Source organism: Portunus trituberculatus, chromosome 38, assembly GCF_017591435.1.
Source record: "Portunus trituberculatus isolate SZX2019 chromosome 38, ASM1759143v1, whole genome shotgun sequence".
NCBI classification, from domain to species: Eukaryota; Metazoa; Arthropoda; class Malacostraca; order Decapoda; family Portunidae; genus Portunus; species Portunus trituberculatus.
Window position 1 is genome coordinate 24,749,540 of NC_059292.1, and position 19,897 is coordinate 24,769,436.

At 38.0% G+C, this 19,897-nt stretch overlaps 2 protein-coding genes across 10 annotated transcripts in view; both read left to right on the forward strand.

Moving 5' to 3' along the window:
- LOC123515129 overlaps positions 1-8,461 on the forward strand; it is a 65,744-nt gene extending 57,283 nt beyond the window's left edge. For 3 of the 4 annotated variants that reach the window (XM_045273574.1, XM_045273575.1, XM_045273578.1), the window contains one exon: positions 702-940. In XM_045273574.1, coding sequence (XP_045129509.1) covers positions 702-925 — 224 coding nt within the window. In that variant the 3' untranslated portion in view covers positions 926-940. Of the gene's footprint in view, positions 1-701; positions 941-8,142 lie in introns of those variants that run through there. The other variant, XM_045273576.1, reaches the window with a different exon arrangement.
- Positions 8,462-10,492: 2,031 nt separating this feature from the next.
- LOC123515130 (F-box only protein 30-like) overlaps positions 10,493-19,897 on the forward strand; it is an 86,667-nt gene continuing 77,262 nt past the window's right edge. For 5 of the 6 annotated variants that reach the window (XM_045273580.1, XM_045273581.1, XM_045273579.1 and 2 more), the window contains exons 1-4: positions 10,493-10,646; positions 13,028-13,229; positions 15,134-15,381; positions 15,825-16,040. In XM_045273580.1, coding sequence (XP_045129515.1) covers positions 13,030-13,229; positions 15,134-15,381; positions 15,825-16,040 — 664 coding nt within the window. In that variant the 5' untranslated portion in view covers positions 10,493-10,646; positions 13,028-13,029. Of the gene's footprint in view, positions 10,647-13,027; positions 13,230-14,118; positions 14,165-15,133; positions 15,382-15,824; positions 16,041-19,897 lie in introns of those variants that run through there. The other variant, XM_045273585.1, reaches the window with a different exon arrangement.

Genomic DNA, 19,897 nt, shown 5'->3' on the forward strand with positions numbered 1-19,897 from the left:
ATTCAGTAAGGAAAGCCAGATCACCAGTAGAGCGACCTTGAAGGAAGCCATACTGGTGATCAGAGAGAAGATTGTGAAGTGACAGATGTTTAAGAATCTTCCTATTGAGGATAGATTAAGACACTTTAGACAAGCAAGAGATTAAAGCTATAGGGCAGTAGTGTGAAGGATTAGAATGGTCGCCCTTTTTAGGAACAGGCTAAGTGTAGGCAAACTTCCAGCAAGAAGGAAATGTAGAAGTCGACCGACAGAGTTGAAAGAGTTTGGTCAGGCAAGGTGCAAGTGTGGAAGCGCAGTTTTTGAGAACAATAGGAGGAACCCCATCAGGTCCATAAGTCTTCCGAGGGTTTAGGTCAGCGAGGGCATGGAAAACATCATTACGGAGAATTTTAATTGAAGGCATGAAATAGTCAGAGGGAGGAGGAAAGGAAGGGACAAGCCCAGAATCATCCAAGGTGGAGTTTTTAGAAAAGGTTTGAGAGAAGAGTTCAGCTTTAGAGACAGGTGAGATGTCAGTGGTGCCATCAGGATGAAATAAAGGAGTAAAAGATGAAGAAGTAAAGATTTTGGAGATGTTTTTGGTCAGATGCCAGAAATCTTGAGGGGCGTTAGAGATTGAAAGTTTTTTTTTTTTTTTTTTTTTTTTTTTTTTTTTTTTTTTTTTTTTATTTATTTATTTATTTATTTATTTTTTTATGAAGGAGTGTTTGGTGAGTTGAAGCATGGCAGTAGAGCAGCAGCAAAAGCTTTTGGTCCACCGCTTACAGAAAAAATTGCAAATATCTGGCGACATCAAGAAAACCGACTGAACAGCACAAGGAAAGATATATGTTTTTTACTTGTATGTGCTGCTAGATTGTTTTTGACAGTACGTATATGCTTAAATACACTAAAAAACATTTTTTTCCTGAGTTTGACTTGCTGAAATGGGTGTGCATCTTATATAACCCTACATCCTATATGCTGTCAAATATGCTAAATGAAATGCTTTAAAGTGTACGTTATTATGATTCTTGATTAAGTTATTTTTTTATATTGTATTATTTTTTTGTTTTTATAAAAAAAACTGCAAAAAGTGACAAAAAATGACAGCTTTTAGTGTCAATTTGAATTATTACCATAGGTTCTTCTCTTCGGCTATCATGATAGCTATCATGTAGTGATAGATGCATCAATTAGGGGCGATAACAGAAGGTTGAATGTAATTGGTTTTAGATACTAAAAGACAAGCAAAAGTTACTGTTTGTTACTAATTGAAGTTTCTATAAGTATTTCTTTTTGTTTGTGTATTTAGTGAAGAGACACCATGGGTAAGACAGTAACATAATCTTGAAATAAGTTAAGTATGATCCTAATGAAGAGCCTCAATGTAAACAAACAGGGTTTGGTGCTCAGAAATAATGTCAAACAAAGAGACCATTACAGCAATACTCCGCTTAACAAACAGGATAAGGGGTGTCAAAGCTATTCGCAGAGCGAAAATTCGTTAAGCGGACGTAATTTTCCCATAGGAAATAATGGAAATAGGGGGATGCGTTCTGGGCTGGTCCCTAACATGCGACATGGGTTAAAAAAAAAATTATATATATGTTTCGCAGCGTATTGGGCCACCGGTGTACCACTACTTTTATGATATCATATGAGTCATTGGAAGTTAGAGGAGCTACGTACAACTTCTCTCACTGATAGCTCCACTGTAATTTGTGCAGGAGCGGATCAAAGTTCGCCGTGGTCAGGCAGAGTCTAGCGTATTGCACTTAAGGCAGGTAACGTGTTAAGTGGCGAAAACACGTTAAGTGGATCAGAAATACAGGTCAACCTCTTTGTACTGTGGAGCGGGATAGAGTGAGACAGAGGCAGCCAATACCAGCACCAGGAGCTGGATCCAAGATTCTTTAACAACGTCGGAGCAACCTCCTGTCGCGAAATGGCATCCATGAACGCTTGGAGGGACGGTGACGAGGTTGCTATCAGGTTGCTCTCAGGTTGCTGGAACAACACCTCTCGAGGTGGTGTTACTGTCTTATATATGCATTTATGTTCACAAAACAACATTTCTATTAACTTTTTACAAACCTTGCCCCCAAGAAAGGATTGTTTTGTAATGCATAAAGTGAAATTTTACATGGAATACCAAAATATAAAGCAGAGATGAGATCGGCCACAGACGAGGCGGAGACTCACGGTGACTCGGCTGCTTCTTCTTCTTCTTGTGACCCTTTTAGCTTGCGTGTTAACATAACATAACATAACATAACATAACGTTGTTTAAGTCTCTTGGATCCAGCTCCTGGCAGCCAATGAGCACTTTTAGGCAGGCTACCAACCTCCACCCGCCAACAGCAACGAATCTTTGTGGATGCTATTTTACGAAGGTTGGTATGTGAGCAGGAGGTTGCCATGGAGGTTGTCTTTACCAACATAAACAACAACCAGCTTCTTGGATCCGGCCCCAAGAGCGCTAGAGACAGAGGCGGGGAGCCAGCCAATCACAGCGAAGCTGCCGTGTTCGGTCCCTTACCCGGCAAATTGAAACCCCGAAAATTTGCTAAAACGGATGTGGTTGTACGTTATGCGGACTTTTTGGTCTAACTTTATATAGTACGTTAAACCGGAAATTCGTTAGACGAACGTTCGTTAAGTGGAGTATTACTGTACTAAGTTAATGAAGGGAAATAGGATGTATGAAAAACAGAAGAAATGAGTGAACTTTTTAATGAGAGCTTTAAATCAGTATTTAATGAAGAGGGAGAGTTCATAGAGCCAAGCAACCAAGAGACACAGGAAGGATTAAGAAACATTGTTTTGGTACAAAAAGAGAAAATTAGAGAATTACTGGAAAACATAGGTGTAAGAAAGGCAATGGGTTCAGATGAAGTGTCAGGATGGACACTGAGAAAATGTAGAGAGCAATTGGTGCAACCAACTTAGGATGTAATCAACAGCTCTCTAATGGAAGGGAAGGTACCAAGGGAGTGGAAAATAGCAATTATAATCCCTAAATACAAAGGAGGAAAAAAGACTGATCCCCTAAATTATACCAGTGTCACTAACTAGTGTTGTGGGAAAGATCTGTGAAATTGTTATTAAAGAAAAATGGTTGGAATATCTGGAGGGAAATGAAATAATAAATAACTCCCAATTTTGTTTCAGAAAAGGTAGATCATGCATAACAAATTTACTAAGCTTTAATACAAGAATAATAGATGAAGTACAAGGGAGAGATGGATGGGTTGACACCATGTATTTAGATATCAGGAAGGCTTTTGACAGAATACCAGAAGACTTCTCTGCGAAATAGAACACATTGGAGGAGTATAGGGGAATATCTCAAATTGGATGACAGGGAAATGAGGACACTTATAGAGACACTCCATCAAACTGGAGCACACTTATTAGTGGCAAACCACAGGGTTCTATGCTGACACCAATTATGTTTTACGTATATATTAATGATATACAAGAGGGTTTGAGTAGCTACATAAATTTGTTTGCAGACAATGCAAAACTTTTGAGAGTAATGAGGAATATCGGTAACTGTATGAAACTGCAAAAAGATATCGACAAGATCTGGGAATGGAGCCAAAAGTGGAAATTAGAATTTAATACCAGGAAATGCCATGTAATGGAAATGGGTAAAAGCAATGGAAGACCTATTTGGGAATATGAAATAGGAGAAGAAATTATAATGAAAAAGAGTGAAAAGAAAGACCTGGGAGTGATTACACAAAACACTTTGACTCCAGAAAAACACTTAAATGGACTATTTGCTTCAACATACAAGACAGTAACTAACATCAGGGTGGCATTCAATTACATGGGTAAGAGTATGATGAAAAGGATCATCAGTGGTATGGTCACCATACAGGTAGAAAAACATGAAGAAACTAAAAAAGAATCCAAAGGGGTACTACAAAGATGGTCCTAGAAATAAGGGATCTTTCCTATGAAGAAAGAATGAAGGAAATGGAACTACCAACTTTGAAAGAGAGACAGGAAAGAGGAGACCTAATAACAATCTATAAGTTAATAAACTCTATGGAAAAAAAATAGATTGACAAGATCTGGTATCACTGACAGAGGATGGAGATAGACAAACAAGAGGACATTCCAAGATCATGAAAAGTCTGAGGAACATTAAGAAGCTCAGTTTTACACGTAGGATGGTGGACATCTGGAATGGATTGAGTGAAGAAATTGAAACAGCAGAAAGTGTGCATAAATTTAAGGAAAAGTTGGATAAATGTAGGCATGGGGACAGGTCACTGTTAGCCCTGCTCAAACCCTTTAATATACAACTAGGTAAATACACACATGATAACACTTTACCCTATCCATCCAGTGCCACCCAAACTGTGGCACTCCCTGAAACTTGATGTGGGTCTACCCGATGTGGATCAAATTGACCTTGGCAGAGGGTAAGGCCCCTTACTAAATCCTGACTCAGACCATACAGTACTATAGAGGTAAGATGACATGGCAGTGGTCCCTCCCTGAGAACAAAACATATATTAGGCTTTTACACCCACTACACCAAGGTTTTGCAGTTACATATTTACACAGACTCTTTTTAAGGTGCACAGGTATTTCTAAAGTATGATACCTGGTGAGAGGGCAGATTCTGGCTCAGTAGGAAGCTGGTAAATAAATATGGAGATGATGGCAGTCTGCTATGTAATGGCAGCCGTGTGTGGTTAAGGTTCCCCTCCTCAGGAAGAAATCCACCAATACCTGTAAGATATGCATGCGGATTTTGAAATACGAATCCAAGAGGGGTTTAAAAGGTTTCATGGAGTATTACTTACTGTTTGGGTCATAACATTATGTCATTAGTATTTTAAGTATATCGAGTAGGTTTCATGACACCTGTGCCTGCCGTTGGGAGAGATGTCTTGCCAAGAGAGTTTTGTGCTGATGTCTCCTTACTCACGATGAGGGAAGACAGAAACACACAAGGAAGTTTATGCATCTATTGAAAAAACACACACAACAAAGATACCCTAGCACCCACGCCTTGCCTTGCTGATGATATATATGATGGTACGTCCTGACAGAAGCGTGGACGGTGAGAGAATGAGAGTGAGAGGAGGTGAATGTGAGCCGACCTGACCTGAGGAGGCGCTGGGTCATGACCTCAGTGATTGGCTGACCTGACCCAGCACCTTGACGTCATATAGAAGGTTTAAACTGATTGGGTCCGGCACCATGAAGTGAGGAAGGTGAGGTGACAATGGAATGTGGGTGTGTATGGAATGTCTGCTCTGTGTGAGATGGTGCAATCGAAATTGAGGCTTGATATGTAGAAAGTGAAATACATGAAGAAAATATTACAATAGATGATATACAAGAAGACACACAATATATGATACAATTACTTCCCCCTTGGAAGCATCCGTCCTCGGATGTCAACAATAATACATAGAAAATAGAACTTAAATGAACAAGAAGGGGGACAATGATGTAAGTGAATCATTTATACAATACAATATAATACAAGATTATATATAGATAAAATACATGAAAACATATACATGAATATATACAGACGAGTAAGGAGGAATGGGAATAGCAAAAGAAACGTGAGGAGGAGGAATAGAGAACAGACTACTATGCTGGGCGAGACCGAAGGTTATAGGGAATTGAAGGGGAGGAGGTGAGACAGGCCAACTGTCGATGCTGACAGACCCTTGCCGCGGGAGTGTCAGAGGCGTGGTGGTGTCCGTGTCGAACCCAAGATCGACACGCTTGAGGTGATCTCTATGAACGATGCCTTCTTTGCCTGTCTTTAGCTCGAGGATCTTCACCTTATGATCATGCATGAGCTCCATGACTCGGTGAGAGCCGTTGAAGAGCGGGTCGAGTTTCGAGTGACGGTCATGGACTCTATGGAATACAACATCTCCAATTCCTATCTCGCGAGGGGTAGAGCGTCGATGTTGCTTTTCCAGCATTGACTCCTGGGAATCAGAGAGGTTGTCTCGCACAGACATGTAGATACGCTGAAAAGTATTTACTCTGCATTTGATGTAATCGTCGAGGCAATGGAGCAGACGAGGTTCTGAAGAGAGAAGCTCATGTGGGAGTCGCTTGTCTGTACCGGAAAGGACGAAATGCGGAGACTCATTGATGGAGGAGTGAATAGCGGAATTCAGCGAGCAAGCAACGAGAGGAATATGTGCATCCCCATGCAGAGTTTGAACTTGCAATGAAGCGGAGGATATCGAGGATACGACGCTTAGCTCTTTCTACTTTACCGTTCGCTTGAGGAGAATATGGGATGATGTTACATTTCTTGATGTGAAATGAATCGCAAACTGCTTTGAGTATGGTATTGTTGAACTCAGTGCCATTGTCCGATAGGAGGACATGCGGAGTAGCATAGCGGCATATGACTTCATTGATCAATGCGTTTGCAATGGAACGTGCAGATTTGTCTTTGAGAGGAACCAAGATGCTGAACCGACTGAAACTATCCACGCAAACAAGCAAATACTGATGAACGTTTTCTGTGAGAGGAAGCTTCAGCACGTCAATAGACAGGCTGTTCCAAGGTGCATGAGGGATGGGATATGAAAGATTGGGAGATTCAAAATGACGTACTGGGCGATGTTCGGCACATGAGACACATAAGAGGCAGTGCTGAGTGATGTCCTTTCACACCGAAGGCCAAAAATACGATCATTGGGCTTGTCGGAGAGATCTCTCTTTGCCTGGGTGACCAGCGAGAGGTGAGTTGTGGATGTGATAAAGAATGACAGGTACTAAGGCTTGCAGTACGACAAGTTGCAACACATGACGGAAGAAATCGTCAGAAGCAACATTTGTAGATTTATAAAAGATCTCGTCCCTGAGCTCGAACGAGTCTGGAGGTACATGTAACTTGGGTAATGAGGAAGAATCACCTGATTCTAGATAATAGATGTCTTGCCAAGAGAGTTTTGTGCTGATGTCTCCTTACTAACGATGAGGGAAGACGGAAACACACAAGAAAGTTTATACATCTATTGAAAAAACACAAACAACAAAGATACCCGAGCACCCATGCCTTGCCTTGCTGATGATATGATGGTACGTCCTGACAGAAGTGTGGACGGTGAGAGAATGAGAGTGAGAGGAGGTGAATGTGAGCCGACCTGACCTGAGGAGGCGCTGGGTCACGACCTCGGTGATTGGCTGACCTGACCCAGCACCTTGACGTCAAATGGAAGGTTTAAACTGATTGGGTCCGGCACCATGAAGTGAGGAAGGTGTGGTGACAATGGAATGCGGGTGTGTATGGAATGTCTGCGCTGCATGAGATGGTGCAATCGAAATTGAGGCTTAATATATAGAAAATTAAATACATGATGAAGTAAATATTACAATAGATGATATACAAGAAGACACACAATATATGATACACTAGGCCGGTGACCAAGAGGACACCTGCATGGTCAAACAGTATCTTTTGATGATTTCCTTGTTACAAAGTTCATTCAATACATTCTTTCTGTATATATATAGTTTCTGAAATGGAACTGCTATGGAGCAGTTATCACGGCAGTGGGAGTGTCTGTTATATCCACTAAGACAGGATGGAAAGCTGTCTGGTAACATATTACTATAATCCATTTTACTTTGAATTATATAGGTAAAACATTTTGGATTTCAAACAGAATTGAAGAACCAATTAAATTCCAGAATCAATTTCCACTGTAATTATCAATGGCATTTTTTCACCTCACCTGCCTGCTTGATAGTGCTCTTCCAAAGTCTGTAGTAACCAAGTTCTCACTTATCCTATCCAACTTCTGACTGTTTCCAAATATCTTTTTTCTAACTATACAATCTTCTATACATTCTTTGATCATAATATCTATCTTTTTGCCACAAAATGTGGTGTACTTAAATTCTATTCTGCAGAGAATACCATCACATCTACTAGAAAATCTGAACATAATGTTAAATGTTTTTGTAATTAAATTAAAAAGGTTTTGGAAGATGGCTATTTAATTAAAGTAGTATTACCAGTATTACAATGGCTATTATGCAACTGATGATGATTACAACAAAAGAATAATTGTAATTATGATTTATTTTCTGATACATGATAAAGTGATTACTTGCCTTTCTGCTGATGCAACTTGCAATATTTATTTACAGATGAGAGTGGTGATTGTCTACTATCAACTTCTCTGGAAGATATATGATGCTGCAAAAAAGTATCATATTATAAGAGTCATCCATATGTTGAGGTTATTTCTACTTTGGATAATGTTGGACTAGATGACTTATGTGATATTGTATTAGACTAGTTGAAAATATAATTTACAAAGATGGTATAGTTTGATATAAGATGCATTTTGTTTTCTTAAAGTAAAATAAAGGTATTTATATAGTATGCTGAAGCCTGAAAAGACACTTTCAAGATGTTTGCTGTTCTCTCAGAAAAATTTAAAGACCAGGGGGTCTCTTGAAAGCACTTTGAATTTTTATTTGCCTACAACCTACTTACTACATATTGAATTACAATATATGCACACACATACATATATATATATATATATATATATATATATATATATATATATATATATATATATATATATATATATATATATATATATATATATTTACTTGGAATAACTATATTATTATTATTATTATTATTGTAGGACTAAAAAAATAGATAATAAAATAATGAACAAAAGAATGCAAGAAGAAAGCAGTTATTACTCCTCTTCATTTTGCATTGTCATCAGTGGGTGAAGTAATAATAAAGAAGTATCAGCCTAAGCAAAAAATAAAGAAAATTCCTTTACTTTATGGTTTTAACTTTGATAATGACTTTACTCACAGCAATTTCAGTAGTGGAAACATTTATGGAAGTATTGCTCTGAATTAACTACCAGGTGTGCCATTACATTCAGCGTAGTATCTTTTGGTTCTATGTATAGTAATAGCAGGAAGATGGGGCATAGTGGGACAGAAATATGATTATAGTTCTATAACTTTCACTTGAATAGTTACCAGAAAGCAAAGTTTTTTGGACAGAAACTTGAACTATTTGCTATCATTAACAACATACAAAAAATATAACTTATGAAAAAGTTATATCACTGGAAAAATACAAACTTTTGTCCCACTGCAGCCCAGGATCAGGGTAGAATGGAATAGAATCTGATGCAGTCATGGTTTGATTGTAGGTAGTTTCATTGTTTCAATTGTTGAAGCCTTCTGTGTTTTTTGCATTTGTATGTACATATATCGTTATGAGCCACTCCATATTCATTAACTGCTTATCTGAGGCTTGATCCAGTTAATACATTAACCACAGCCTACTTCTATCATTCTGTTCTGGCCTTGGTCCTTGCAAGAAGCAAGCTGCAGTCTCTCTCAGTCTCAGGCCCACCACGAGAGCTTGGCACTGACTTGTCTGTCCCGCCACTGCCAACCCGCTGTGTCGCCGCTATCCCCTCCATGTATTGTCTTTTTTTTTTTTTTTTTTTTTTTTTTTTTTTCTTTCTTTCTTTGTGAGCTGTATAATTAGGTGCTGTACTATGTAAGTTGCTCCTTGTCTGGTAAACTAAAGGCGAGTTACAGTTGTCAGTTTGCGACTGAAATTATGAGTCGGTAGTTTCCGACTGAATATCGGTGTTTAGCGACTGGGAAAAAACCCAGTCGATTTGCGACTTTGTTTACATTATGACGTCACGGTGAAAGATATGAAAATGTGATGTCGATGTAGAAAAGGAGATTGGAGTTGGTGAGGGAAAAAGCACATTCGAGACCCTAAAAGTGAATTTACAAAAAAAAAAAAAGCTTACGCAAATAGGTGTTTGATGAAATAACTGCCACTCTCCGATGACTGCTTCCCTCTGTGCAGGGTATTGTTGGAGGTGAGGATTGAATACTTGTGATTTAATTTGATCGCAATCGTCATCGCCACCAGAGGAAGAGATCTTGTTGGGGAGCTGTTTGTTTATATTTACTTCCTGCCAACCAGCCGACTTCTCAGTCGATATGTGTGAACACGTTCCGACTAGTAGAAGGGCTCAGTCGATACTTCTAGCGACTTACAATTTCAGTCGCATATTGACATGTGAACCCGCCTTTACGTAAGAAATGTGAGGAAGGATATGGCTCTCATCTCCTCTTGACTTTGATGGATGAGAGTCAAGGCAGTGAGGCAGATCAGATTACTGCACGTATTAGTGATAATGATGCTAACAACAGCTTACTAGTCTGTTTTAACGCTTGAATGTTTGCGTAAAATAAGCCTGGCATGCTTTGTTCCTCAAGATACTACATTTTGACAGTTGTGACAATACAGTAAAGTATTTACACTTGGCGGCTGGCAGTCAGCTGGCCGGAATCACAGACGGACCATCTCAAATAACGCTCGGTTCTGGAAGTGTGTACTTAGTTAAACAAATAAAATGAAATTAAAAGAATAATAGAATACTACACGTAGATAATTATAGTTTATAGATCCGTAATGTGATTTAGTGTATTTAAGCTGAGGTTGCCAGTAAGTTTGCATTAAAGAAGTCTCCGTCCCACGCCTCAAAAAACTGTCCCACACCTCAAGGGAGATGCACAGTTCCGCCTGCCGAGTGCCGAGTTAGAGGGTGGCACAGCCGAGGACCTATTAATACAGTCTGATGGTATGTAAAGACTTGATTTTATTCTAATTAACAAGAATAACGTACAGTAAAGACGTGAATCAATACAACAGACAAGAAATTTCGTTACAGGAGGAATATTAGCCAGTGTTAACAGCTAAAAATACTGAATTACTTGCCTGATGGGTGATGGCCTTGCTCTGCTTGTCTGACTACCTTGTACTCCATCCAGCTGGCAAAAAAACATGTTATAAACAACACAACAATAGAGGCCTACAATATTGTTCCTTTAAATTTACATATACAATTAGATAGAGACAATTGCAGTATAAAAAGACGGTGTACTCGTTAGTGTTCCTGGTGTGTGTAGATAACATAACATAACATAACATAAATAATAGGATAACAAAGGGCCACCAGGGCCCATCTAGGTTATCCTGTATCAGTCGCACAGCGACCTCGTCATCAGTACTTAAAGATACACTTACAAGTACACAATACATTATATACTAATTCTAAATATTTGGCCCATTAACAGGGCTAAGTCCTGCAGCGAAATCCTCTACAATTTGTGGTCCCCATACATGGGGATCATGTCTTATTTAACTATAGTAAATTTCTTATAAAAACTATCATGCAGTGCTATACATAATTATAAATCTAATAAATTTAAGTGCTTATCTAATCTGTTTTAAACATTGTCAAACTAGTGCTATTTACAACCGTCTCTGGCAATGCATTCCAGAAGTCTACCACTCTATGACTAAAGAAATATTTTCTTATATCTAACCTGCAGCCTTGCTTTCTAATCTTCCTGCCATGATTTCTAGTCCTATTTCCCTCCTCTAAGGTAAAGAAAGATCTCACATCTATGTAGTTTGTATCTGAGAACATTTTAAATAACTCTATCATATCCCTCTTATACATCTCCTCTCAAATGAAAACATGTTTAATTCCTTTAATCTATCTCTATACTCCAGGCGCTTTAATGCTGGTATCATCCTAGTTGCTCTTCTCTGAACTGCTTCTAACATGTTGATATCCTGCCTATAGTGGGGTGACCAGGCCTGTATGCAATACTCTAAATGGGGCCTAACATAGGAATTATATAAGCTACGCACCACTTCCTTACTTTTATAACTAACATTTCTATTTATAAAACCCAGGATCCTATTTGCCCTATTTCTTGCTTCTAAACATTGCTTTGAAAATTTCATAGTCCTGTCTATCACTACTCCTAAATCCTTTCCTTCCTCTACTGCCTCTAGCCAACATCCCTCCATCTCATAGTTAAAGTTTGTGTTGTCTTTACCTAAATGCATAACCTGACACTTTTTAGAATTAAACTCCATCTGCCACCTGTCTGCCCATGCTATCAGCCTGTCCAGGTCTCGTTGTATTCTGTAATTGTCTTTTTCACCCTGTACTGCACATGCTATCTTAGTATTGCTAGAAAATAACAGTGACAGATTTTGAATAATGTGTGCAGAAACCGACTCTGCTCCTCATTGCATGATGTAAATAAGCACAATGTTTTCTAGTTCTTTCAGTAGATTTTGTGAGCATGGGTGTTCATTGCATCTTAACATTGATTACTCCCTTAATGTCTATTTCAGTTAACTAGGCACTGTCCTAATATTTATGTCCTTCCAGCTGTCCTCATTTCCCAGCTCTCTCTTTGCAGTTCTTTCACTTGTTTGACAGAATGTGAGAATGAAAATATGAAAACCAAAACTAACCTAATCCTAACTTAGCTAGCATTTATAACATTACCATGCTATTGGTCAAAAGGGTTCTGAGGAAGAATTATTAGCAGTATGTATTGCCTCAACTAGATTATGTTAGATAGGTTAGGTTAGGTTAAAGTTAGGGTTAGATTAGTTTTGGGTATCATATTTTCATTCCCAATTCCCATCAGTTGAGCAAAAGAACTGCAAAGGGAGAGCTGGGAAACAAGGACAGCTGGAGGGACATCCTATATTAGGACAGTGCCATTAATTAATTACTAATAAACGCTACAGGTTCATAATTTCCCAGAGCCTTGTTTGTGACACCGCTAATCTGTCATCTTTAACTATTTAGGTAAGATATGGTTTCTTATGCTCACATATGGTTAGATTTAGTGGTACAATATTACTGGAGTTTGGTACAATAACATACAGTGTACAAGTAAGGCTACCCCCAAGTCTTAAATCTCTTTATTTGGAGTATTTTGAAGCTATACATGATTAACTAGGAATCTGTAATGTTGTCAGTAAGACATTTTTTAAATTTATCTTTCCATAAGTATGTTCTGGAAACAGCAAGAAATCCATAATAATATCACATGTACCATTCTAAAATGCCTCTTTCTATTTATTGTAGCTACAAATATTAATTCCAAAGAACATAGTATATATACTATATCTTAATTTTTATTACAGTGATGGAGGCCCCTGTGGACTCCTCTGATAGTGAAGATCAAAGTGATGACTCCATGTTTTTACCAGAGGACTTTGAGGATGAGGTGGATATCAACATCCACTTTCACTGCGAACACTGTATCAAGATGAGCAAGTGCCTGGAGCGCCCTAAGCAAGGATGGTCATGTGAGATTGATTATTGCCCCAATGGCTGTGGTCACAAGTTAGTATTATATATAGGTATCTTTTTTTTTCTTTTTTAGTGTATATTTACTTTGTTGGATTTACCTAATTGTGAAAAGAGCCATACTAGGCTCATGCTGTTCTGTGTCCCAATCAATTTTTGTCCAGATTTTCATTAAATTTATGCAATGTTTTTTTGCACACACTGTTTCATCAAGTACAGTGGAACCATGTGTGCTTTGGAGCCCGAGGGGTCTCCAAGCGCACGGGTTCGAATCCTGTCCACGGTTAGAGTGTAGATTGGGCTTCCTCACTCAAAGCAACAGTTTCCTAGGGGGTGGGCTTTGAGATAGGAGGTACCCCAAAAAGTATCCCCTTTAGCCCATAAATTCCCATGAAAAGCCTACATGGCAAAAAAAAAAAAAAAAAAAAAAAAATCTTATGTGAGGAAAGCTATATTTCTTGATGCCTCTTCTATGTGTGTATGTGTGTGCATGTCCTTAGCTCATTCTATTTACTTTGTTGTATTGTGTTTTACAGGAAAAGAGCTAAGCTTGTGCTGTCTTGTCTTCATATATATATATATATATATATATATATATATATATATATATATATATATATATATATATATATATACATGCAGTTTAGCTTTAATTAAATAAAATTCATGAATGTTCTTTGATATAACCACTGTTTCATATAGATTGTTCCATATTTCCTTGCTTCTGTTTAGGAAGTTATATTTCTTGACATCTCTTTCTGTTATTTTCTTATGTGCCTCTACAGTTCCACATAAACAATTCTTAGTCCACTTGGTCCTTTCTTCCCTTAGAACAGGGGTTCTCAACCTGGGGTTTATGGGAAGGTTTCCAGGGGTAGGTATTTGGATCACTGATGATGATCAGATATTCCTTCCCTGCTTCCAGAATGAGTGGCAACTGTTTGTGTGCACTGGTGGATGCTGTGTGAAAGGTGAGAGTGGTGAGGAGTTACCACAGAGACCAATAGTAGTGGCTAATTCACAAAGGATAGGTTTTATCCTCCAAACTCTTGGGATGGTGTTATGTAATTGGGCCATGCCCACCTTGTGGCATATGCCACTTGTGTCTCTTTAAAGTTGTCAAAATGCATGTTGCCATATGTATAATCTCACAATTTGACTACCAAATGAATTCTATGTGTTTGTTTTATAATAATACAGCATAATTGAAAAAAAGTGATAGCATTTATTTTTACCATATTTTGCCAAAAAAAATCCCCTTAAATCTCCAGAGAGAGAGAGAGAGAGTTGCAAAAGATGTATTTGAAACTTACCCTGACCAAATTCTGGTCCAAAATGAGTGAGACATCTGGTTGTATCTGATGTTGTCCTGAACTCCTTGCGGATATTTACCTGTGTGAGCAAGGATTTTCAACAGTGTTGAACATGAAAACTAGCAATTGATCATGGCTTAATCTACATGTGTTCCTGTCTAATACCACTCCTTAAATTGAAAAAATTCTTTGCAACAAACAGGCACAGCTTTCACACTAAAGTTCAACATGTATTGCTTGGTAATGAAATAAATTGCTTCACTATTGCATGTATAGTATCATTGTAAAATGCTTGTAGTGTTCATGCTTCTACTTAATAAAGTCCTTATGATATAAAATAATTTGATAATATCCTTTGTAGTACCACTGTATATTGAGTAAGTCAATTTATTACTATTATGTTCGGTGTCAGCTTACTGGTAGTTTGCATACATGGTCTTATAACTGAGGGAGTACTTAAGGGGAAAAAGGTTGAGAACCCCTGCCTTAGGTTAGGTTGTAAGGTGCATTTACTTTATACTTATGGAACTTTTAAAAGTTTAAGGACAGTGCTTTTAGAATCATGCTAATTTGTGGTTGTTTCCAAATTTTCTAATGAATAGTTGTCAAATGTTTGTTTTCCCACAGATTCCACATCTGTAAAACAAGTGAACATCGTCTTATGTGTAGCCATGAGCGGGTACCATGCATCAATGCAGGGTATGGATGTCCCTTGTGGATGCAGCGGAGATTTATTGCAGAGCATTTGCCCTTCTGTCCTGCCTCAGTGGTATTATGTAATGCTGAATGGAACCGATGGGCTTTAGGGGCCAAGGAAAGGGAGAGAGTTGCCATGACTAAAGGAATAACTGGTCTCTACAACCCCATGGATTTAGGTCAGGTTATGCACAAGTCTCAGTAGTTGTATTCACATGATTTTTATAGCTTACTTTATTTGATGTAGAGTAATGGCTTCTTTGGCATGAATGAGTACCACTGTGGTCTTGAGATCTCTGTGACAGCTCAATGTGGCATATCTTTTTTTTAAGATTCACCGTGAATATCGGTCTTAAACAAATCTTAAGGAAATTGCTAGTCTTGTGGAATCCAGCCAATGATATCTTAATTTTCATACTGCTCTCACTCAGTCTTCTCAAACTAGGATTCACTCAAACTTTGGCCATCCAAAGGCTCATTAGAACTATTAGAATGTGAGAGATGGCTGCAAGTATGATACTTATTAAATGAATTGTGAGAGTAAACAGTTTAACAGAGAGCATTAGGATCTTCAGAAGTTTGTCAAGATTGAAATATTATGAAACTTTAACTGTATTTGCAGATATGGCTTTAGCTCTGCAGGATCAAGAACTTGTTAATGAAATGCAAAAAGTACCAAAGAGAGTGCGGACAACATTATGTAATGGCATTACAAGACGCTTCCCTTGCCTACCTTTAACCATACGAGGATCCCATCATCATTCATCCAATGAGAACTATCAAGGCAATAAGTTGACCCATTCAACAACTGAGGAGGAGGAGGATGACCTAACACCAGGTAAGCATTAGGTGTAAGAGTTCAGTATTTGGTTAAGTAGCTGCTGCTGTAAATGCCTACAGTAGAGTTTCTGAAACAAATAATTTTAAGATATACAGGCAACCCCGCTTAACGAAGGGGTTACATTCCTAGAAAATCCTTCGTTAAGCGAAACTTCGTTAAGCGAACCGATTATAAGAAGTTTAACCCCTGACTTGAACTTCCATTGAGAGTAAACAAAGCAAGAGTGCATCATAGTACAGTGAAAGATTTAATGTAAGTAAAAATTATGAACTTAAACATTTAGGCAGTTTAATTTAAGTCATTATAATGTACAATAATGTATGTATGTACATAACTTTATAATGTTGATGATCTTAAATTTATGAAGGAAGGGAGAGTGAAATGGGAAAGACACTAACCGGCAACCTGTGGAATGTAAACAAAGGGCGCATCATTGTATCACATACGAAACTTATGTACCACATTTCCACAAGGCTTTCCATTTTATCCATTGTAGAGTCACGAGTTCAGGTGGTTCTTTTAGCTTGCAAGGAAGATACAGTCTCACCAGCCTTCTTAATAGAGTCTGCTGACTTGAAAATAGTAGAGATAGTAGATGGAGTCAAGATGGTGGCAAGCAATGCTATTAGTTTTTTGCCTCTCTCGTGTCTGTGAATAATATCCAGCTTCACTTTGAGAGTAAGAGACTTCCTGGTCTTCTTAGCAACGCTAGGCGTCATTGCAGGGCATTTTGGTGGTAAGTTGAGCGAGGAAAGACGAGCTGCTGCTGACACTGTTATTGTTTTGAACAGGAGGAGTGAGTGGTGCGTGTGTTGTCCATGAGAGGCGCTGGTGTATTCAAAAGCCTGTTGGCTTGCGTGATACAGCGGGGCTTTCAAACTTGGAAAAAATAACCTGGATAAAATTTCGTTAAAGCGAGTTTGGTGTTCGTTAAACGAGGAGATGGTAGTAAAATGAAACCTTCATTGTAGCAAAATTTTGTTGTGTGAACCTTTGTTAAGCAGGGGGTTGCCTGTACTTGTAATGTCTTCTTTGAAGCAATGTCTTAGTTGTTGATTCACAAAAAAATAAAGTTGTGTGCCATGCATTACAGTTTTCTATATTGTTGCTTACTACATAACAGCCAACAGTGATTGAATGTTTTTTGTGTCAAAAGTCATATATGTGTTTAGAGTTCAATTGCTTTACTGTGGTAGCAATAGCTTTTTGTTTTAAAGAATACAGTTTTATCCAAATTTCTTCTGTGGAATTAAATGTTTTGTGTGACACTAATATATGATTTAGTTACATTTCAGGTTTGAGAGTAGGTATAAGATGGATAAAAGTTTGATGAATTGAGTGAGAGAGGATTTTTAGAAGTGAGTGCATCAAACTGAAGAAAAATTATAGAGTAGTTGAAACTGAGAATGAGTGAAATGCAATGAAAGAGCAAAAGTATGTTAATATGGAAGAAGAATATATCTTTAAGAGTGCTTTCATAAAGTGTGCACAATAGGTTTATGGTGTGAAACGAATGGGTGGTGGGATGAGGAAGGGTAAGGAAAAACAGTGTAGGGGAAGGAAAACTATGGCTCTCCCCAAAAAAGAGGTTTCTGTATGTTTGTGTGTGAGTGGTAACATCAGAGGAAAGGTGCAAGATCTAGAGGTTAGTTGTGAGGTAATGTTTGAGAATGTGAATGTATGCAATATGCAGATGCTTTTGCCCTGCCTACCTCAATGGAGTGGGATCTCAGACTTGTATATAGATACACTCGACCCTCGAAACAACGGACCTCCCATCAACGGATTTCGGAAACTACGGACAAATTCTGGAGTCTGGTTTAATGTATGGACGAATATTAAAATACGCGCGATTGTCCGTTCCCAGCAAATTATTGTCCGGTTGGTGGCAGCTCGGTCGCGTCATCAGCTGTTGGCCGCCATGTTTTATCTTCAGTTCGTGCATTTTCAACCAACAGCGTTAATATTCATTAAACTGACCATGCTCATGTCATCTATTTCAGGTTATTTATTGTACTTCATGCTTTGTAATACTGCTTGAATGATTTCTTAATGATTACACAGTATTTTACGTACATTTTATACAGTTTTTTACGTACTTTTGCAAAGAACGGACTTTTGCAATCTACGGACAGGGTCGTGCACGCATTTGTCCGTTGTTTCGAGGGTCAAGTTTATATAGACATTTCAGCTATTTTTGTGTATGTAATATTCAGAAACGGGAATTCTTGAGTTGGCCATGTGGGTCTGTAGTTTTTTTAAGTATATCCTTTTTGTGCTTTGGTTGATGCTTTTCCTTATGCTGATAGTATGATTCTTTAGTCATGATTAAATGTACCATTGTTGCATCAGAATAAATGAAAATGTTGATTAAGCAATTGTTCCTTTCTTATTTGGTCTGTGACTCTATAGCAACAAATATGTATTTACATATACAAGTATATAAATGTATAGTACACTCCATTCTTACACATGCACTCATGAGCATTAATGGAATATGTCATCTATATTTGATCATGGCAGTTATATTCTCAAATTAGGTACATCATGACTTCTGCTGCTGAATACTGATAGAAAAATTGTGATGAGAGTAATAACAGTAAGTCCATAACAAAGATACATACATACGTATACTAAGGTTGTCTTTCCCAAAAAGGTAGATAACCAAGACAAAGTGTACAATTTTCACATTCACACTCATTGGCATCATCTCTTATCTCTGGTTCTCAACAGAGAAGCAAAAGTATTCCTGCCCTTACTTTATGGGGCTGGACCTGATCCCTGGCCACAAAACTTAGAGCAAATGATAGAAAGTGCAAAATTTCATAGTTGCCACACCCCCTAACTTACTATTTATTCAATGTTAGACATATCATGTCTTCTATATATATTATTGTATTCACCATCCACAACAACAACAATTCTGCTAATAGGTCAGCTCACCATGCAAACTTATTCTTTTCCTAACATGCCAAATTGTCATATCAGTGTTTAATAAGAAAAAGAAATCTCATGATATTCAGAGTTAGTATTAGAATGAGAGAGGGTTGAATGAAATTTAAAGGGATGATAAGTCATATTGATGTCTGATCCAAGAAAAAAATCATGATATGCAAAGTTGTCATTTTATGTAGGAGGGGAAATGACCATGGGTAACAAAAATGCAAAAAAATAAAATCTTACTGAGGTATTAGTCCCTAAACCAAGCCCAAAAAGTTATTGAAAACTAGAAGATGAATGTCTTGAAACCTCACTCATAAATTGATTTATATAACAAGAAGGTGAAAATACAGAAGCAGGAAGAAAGTTCCAGAGTTAACCAGAGAACAGGATGAATTATTGATGATATTGGTTAACTTTTGTCTTAGATAGTGGACAGAATAGGGATGAAAGAAAGAAGGAAGTTTTGTGATGTCAGACAATGAGAGGAGGGAAGGCATGTAGTTATTAAGATCAGAAAAACAGTTGGAATGAAAATAGCAGTAGAAGATAGCACAAGATAACAACATTGCGGAGGTGAGAAAGAAGATGAAGACGGTCAATCAGAGGAAAGAAGTTGATTTGATGAAAAGCTTTTTCATTCCATCCCGTCTAGAAGAACAGTATGAGTAGAGGCCCCATTTATGTAAAGCATTCTCCATATATAGATGAATAAGATTCCTGTTCAGAGTTAGCAGTTGGACAGGAGAGGAAACTTGTGGAAATGACGCTGAATGCCTAACTTCATAGAAGCTATTTTCAGCTGGAGGTGAGTTTTGAAGTTTCCAGTTTAGATCATAATTAAAGGACAGACCGAGGGTAATCAGTGTATGAGAGGAGGAGGAGGGCAGTTGAATGTCTTTGAAGAAGGGATA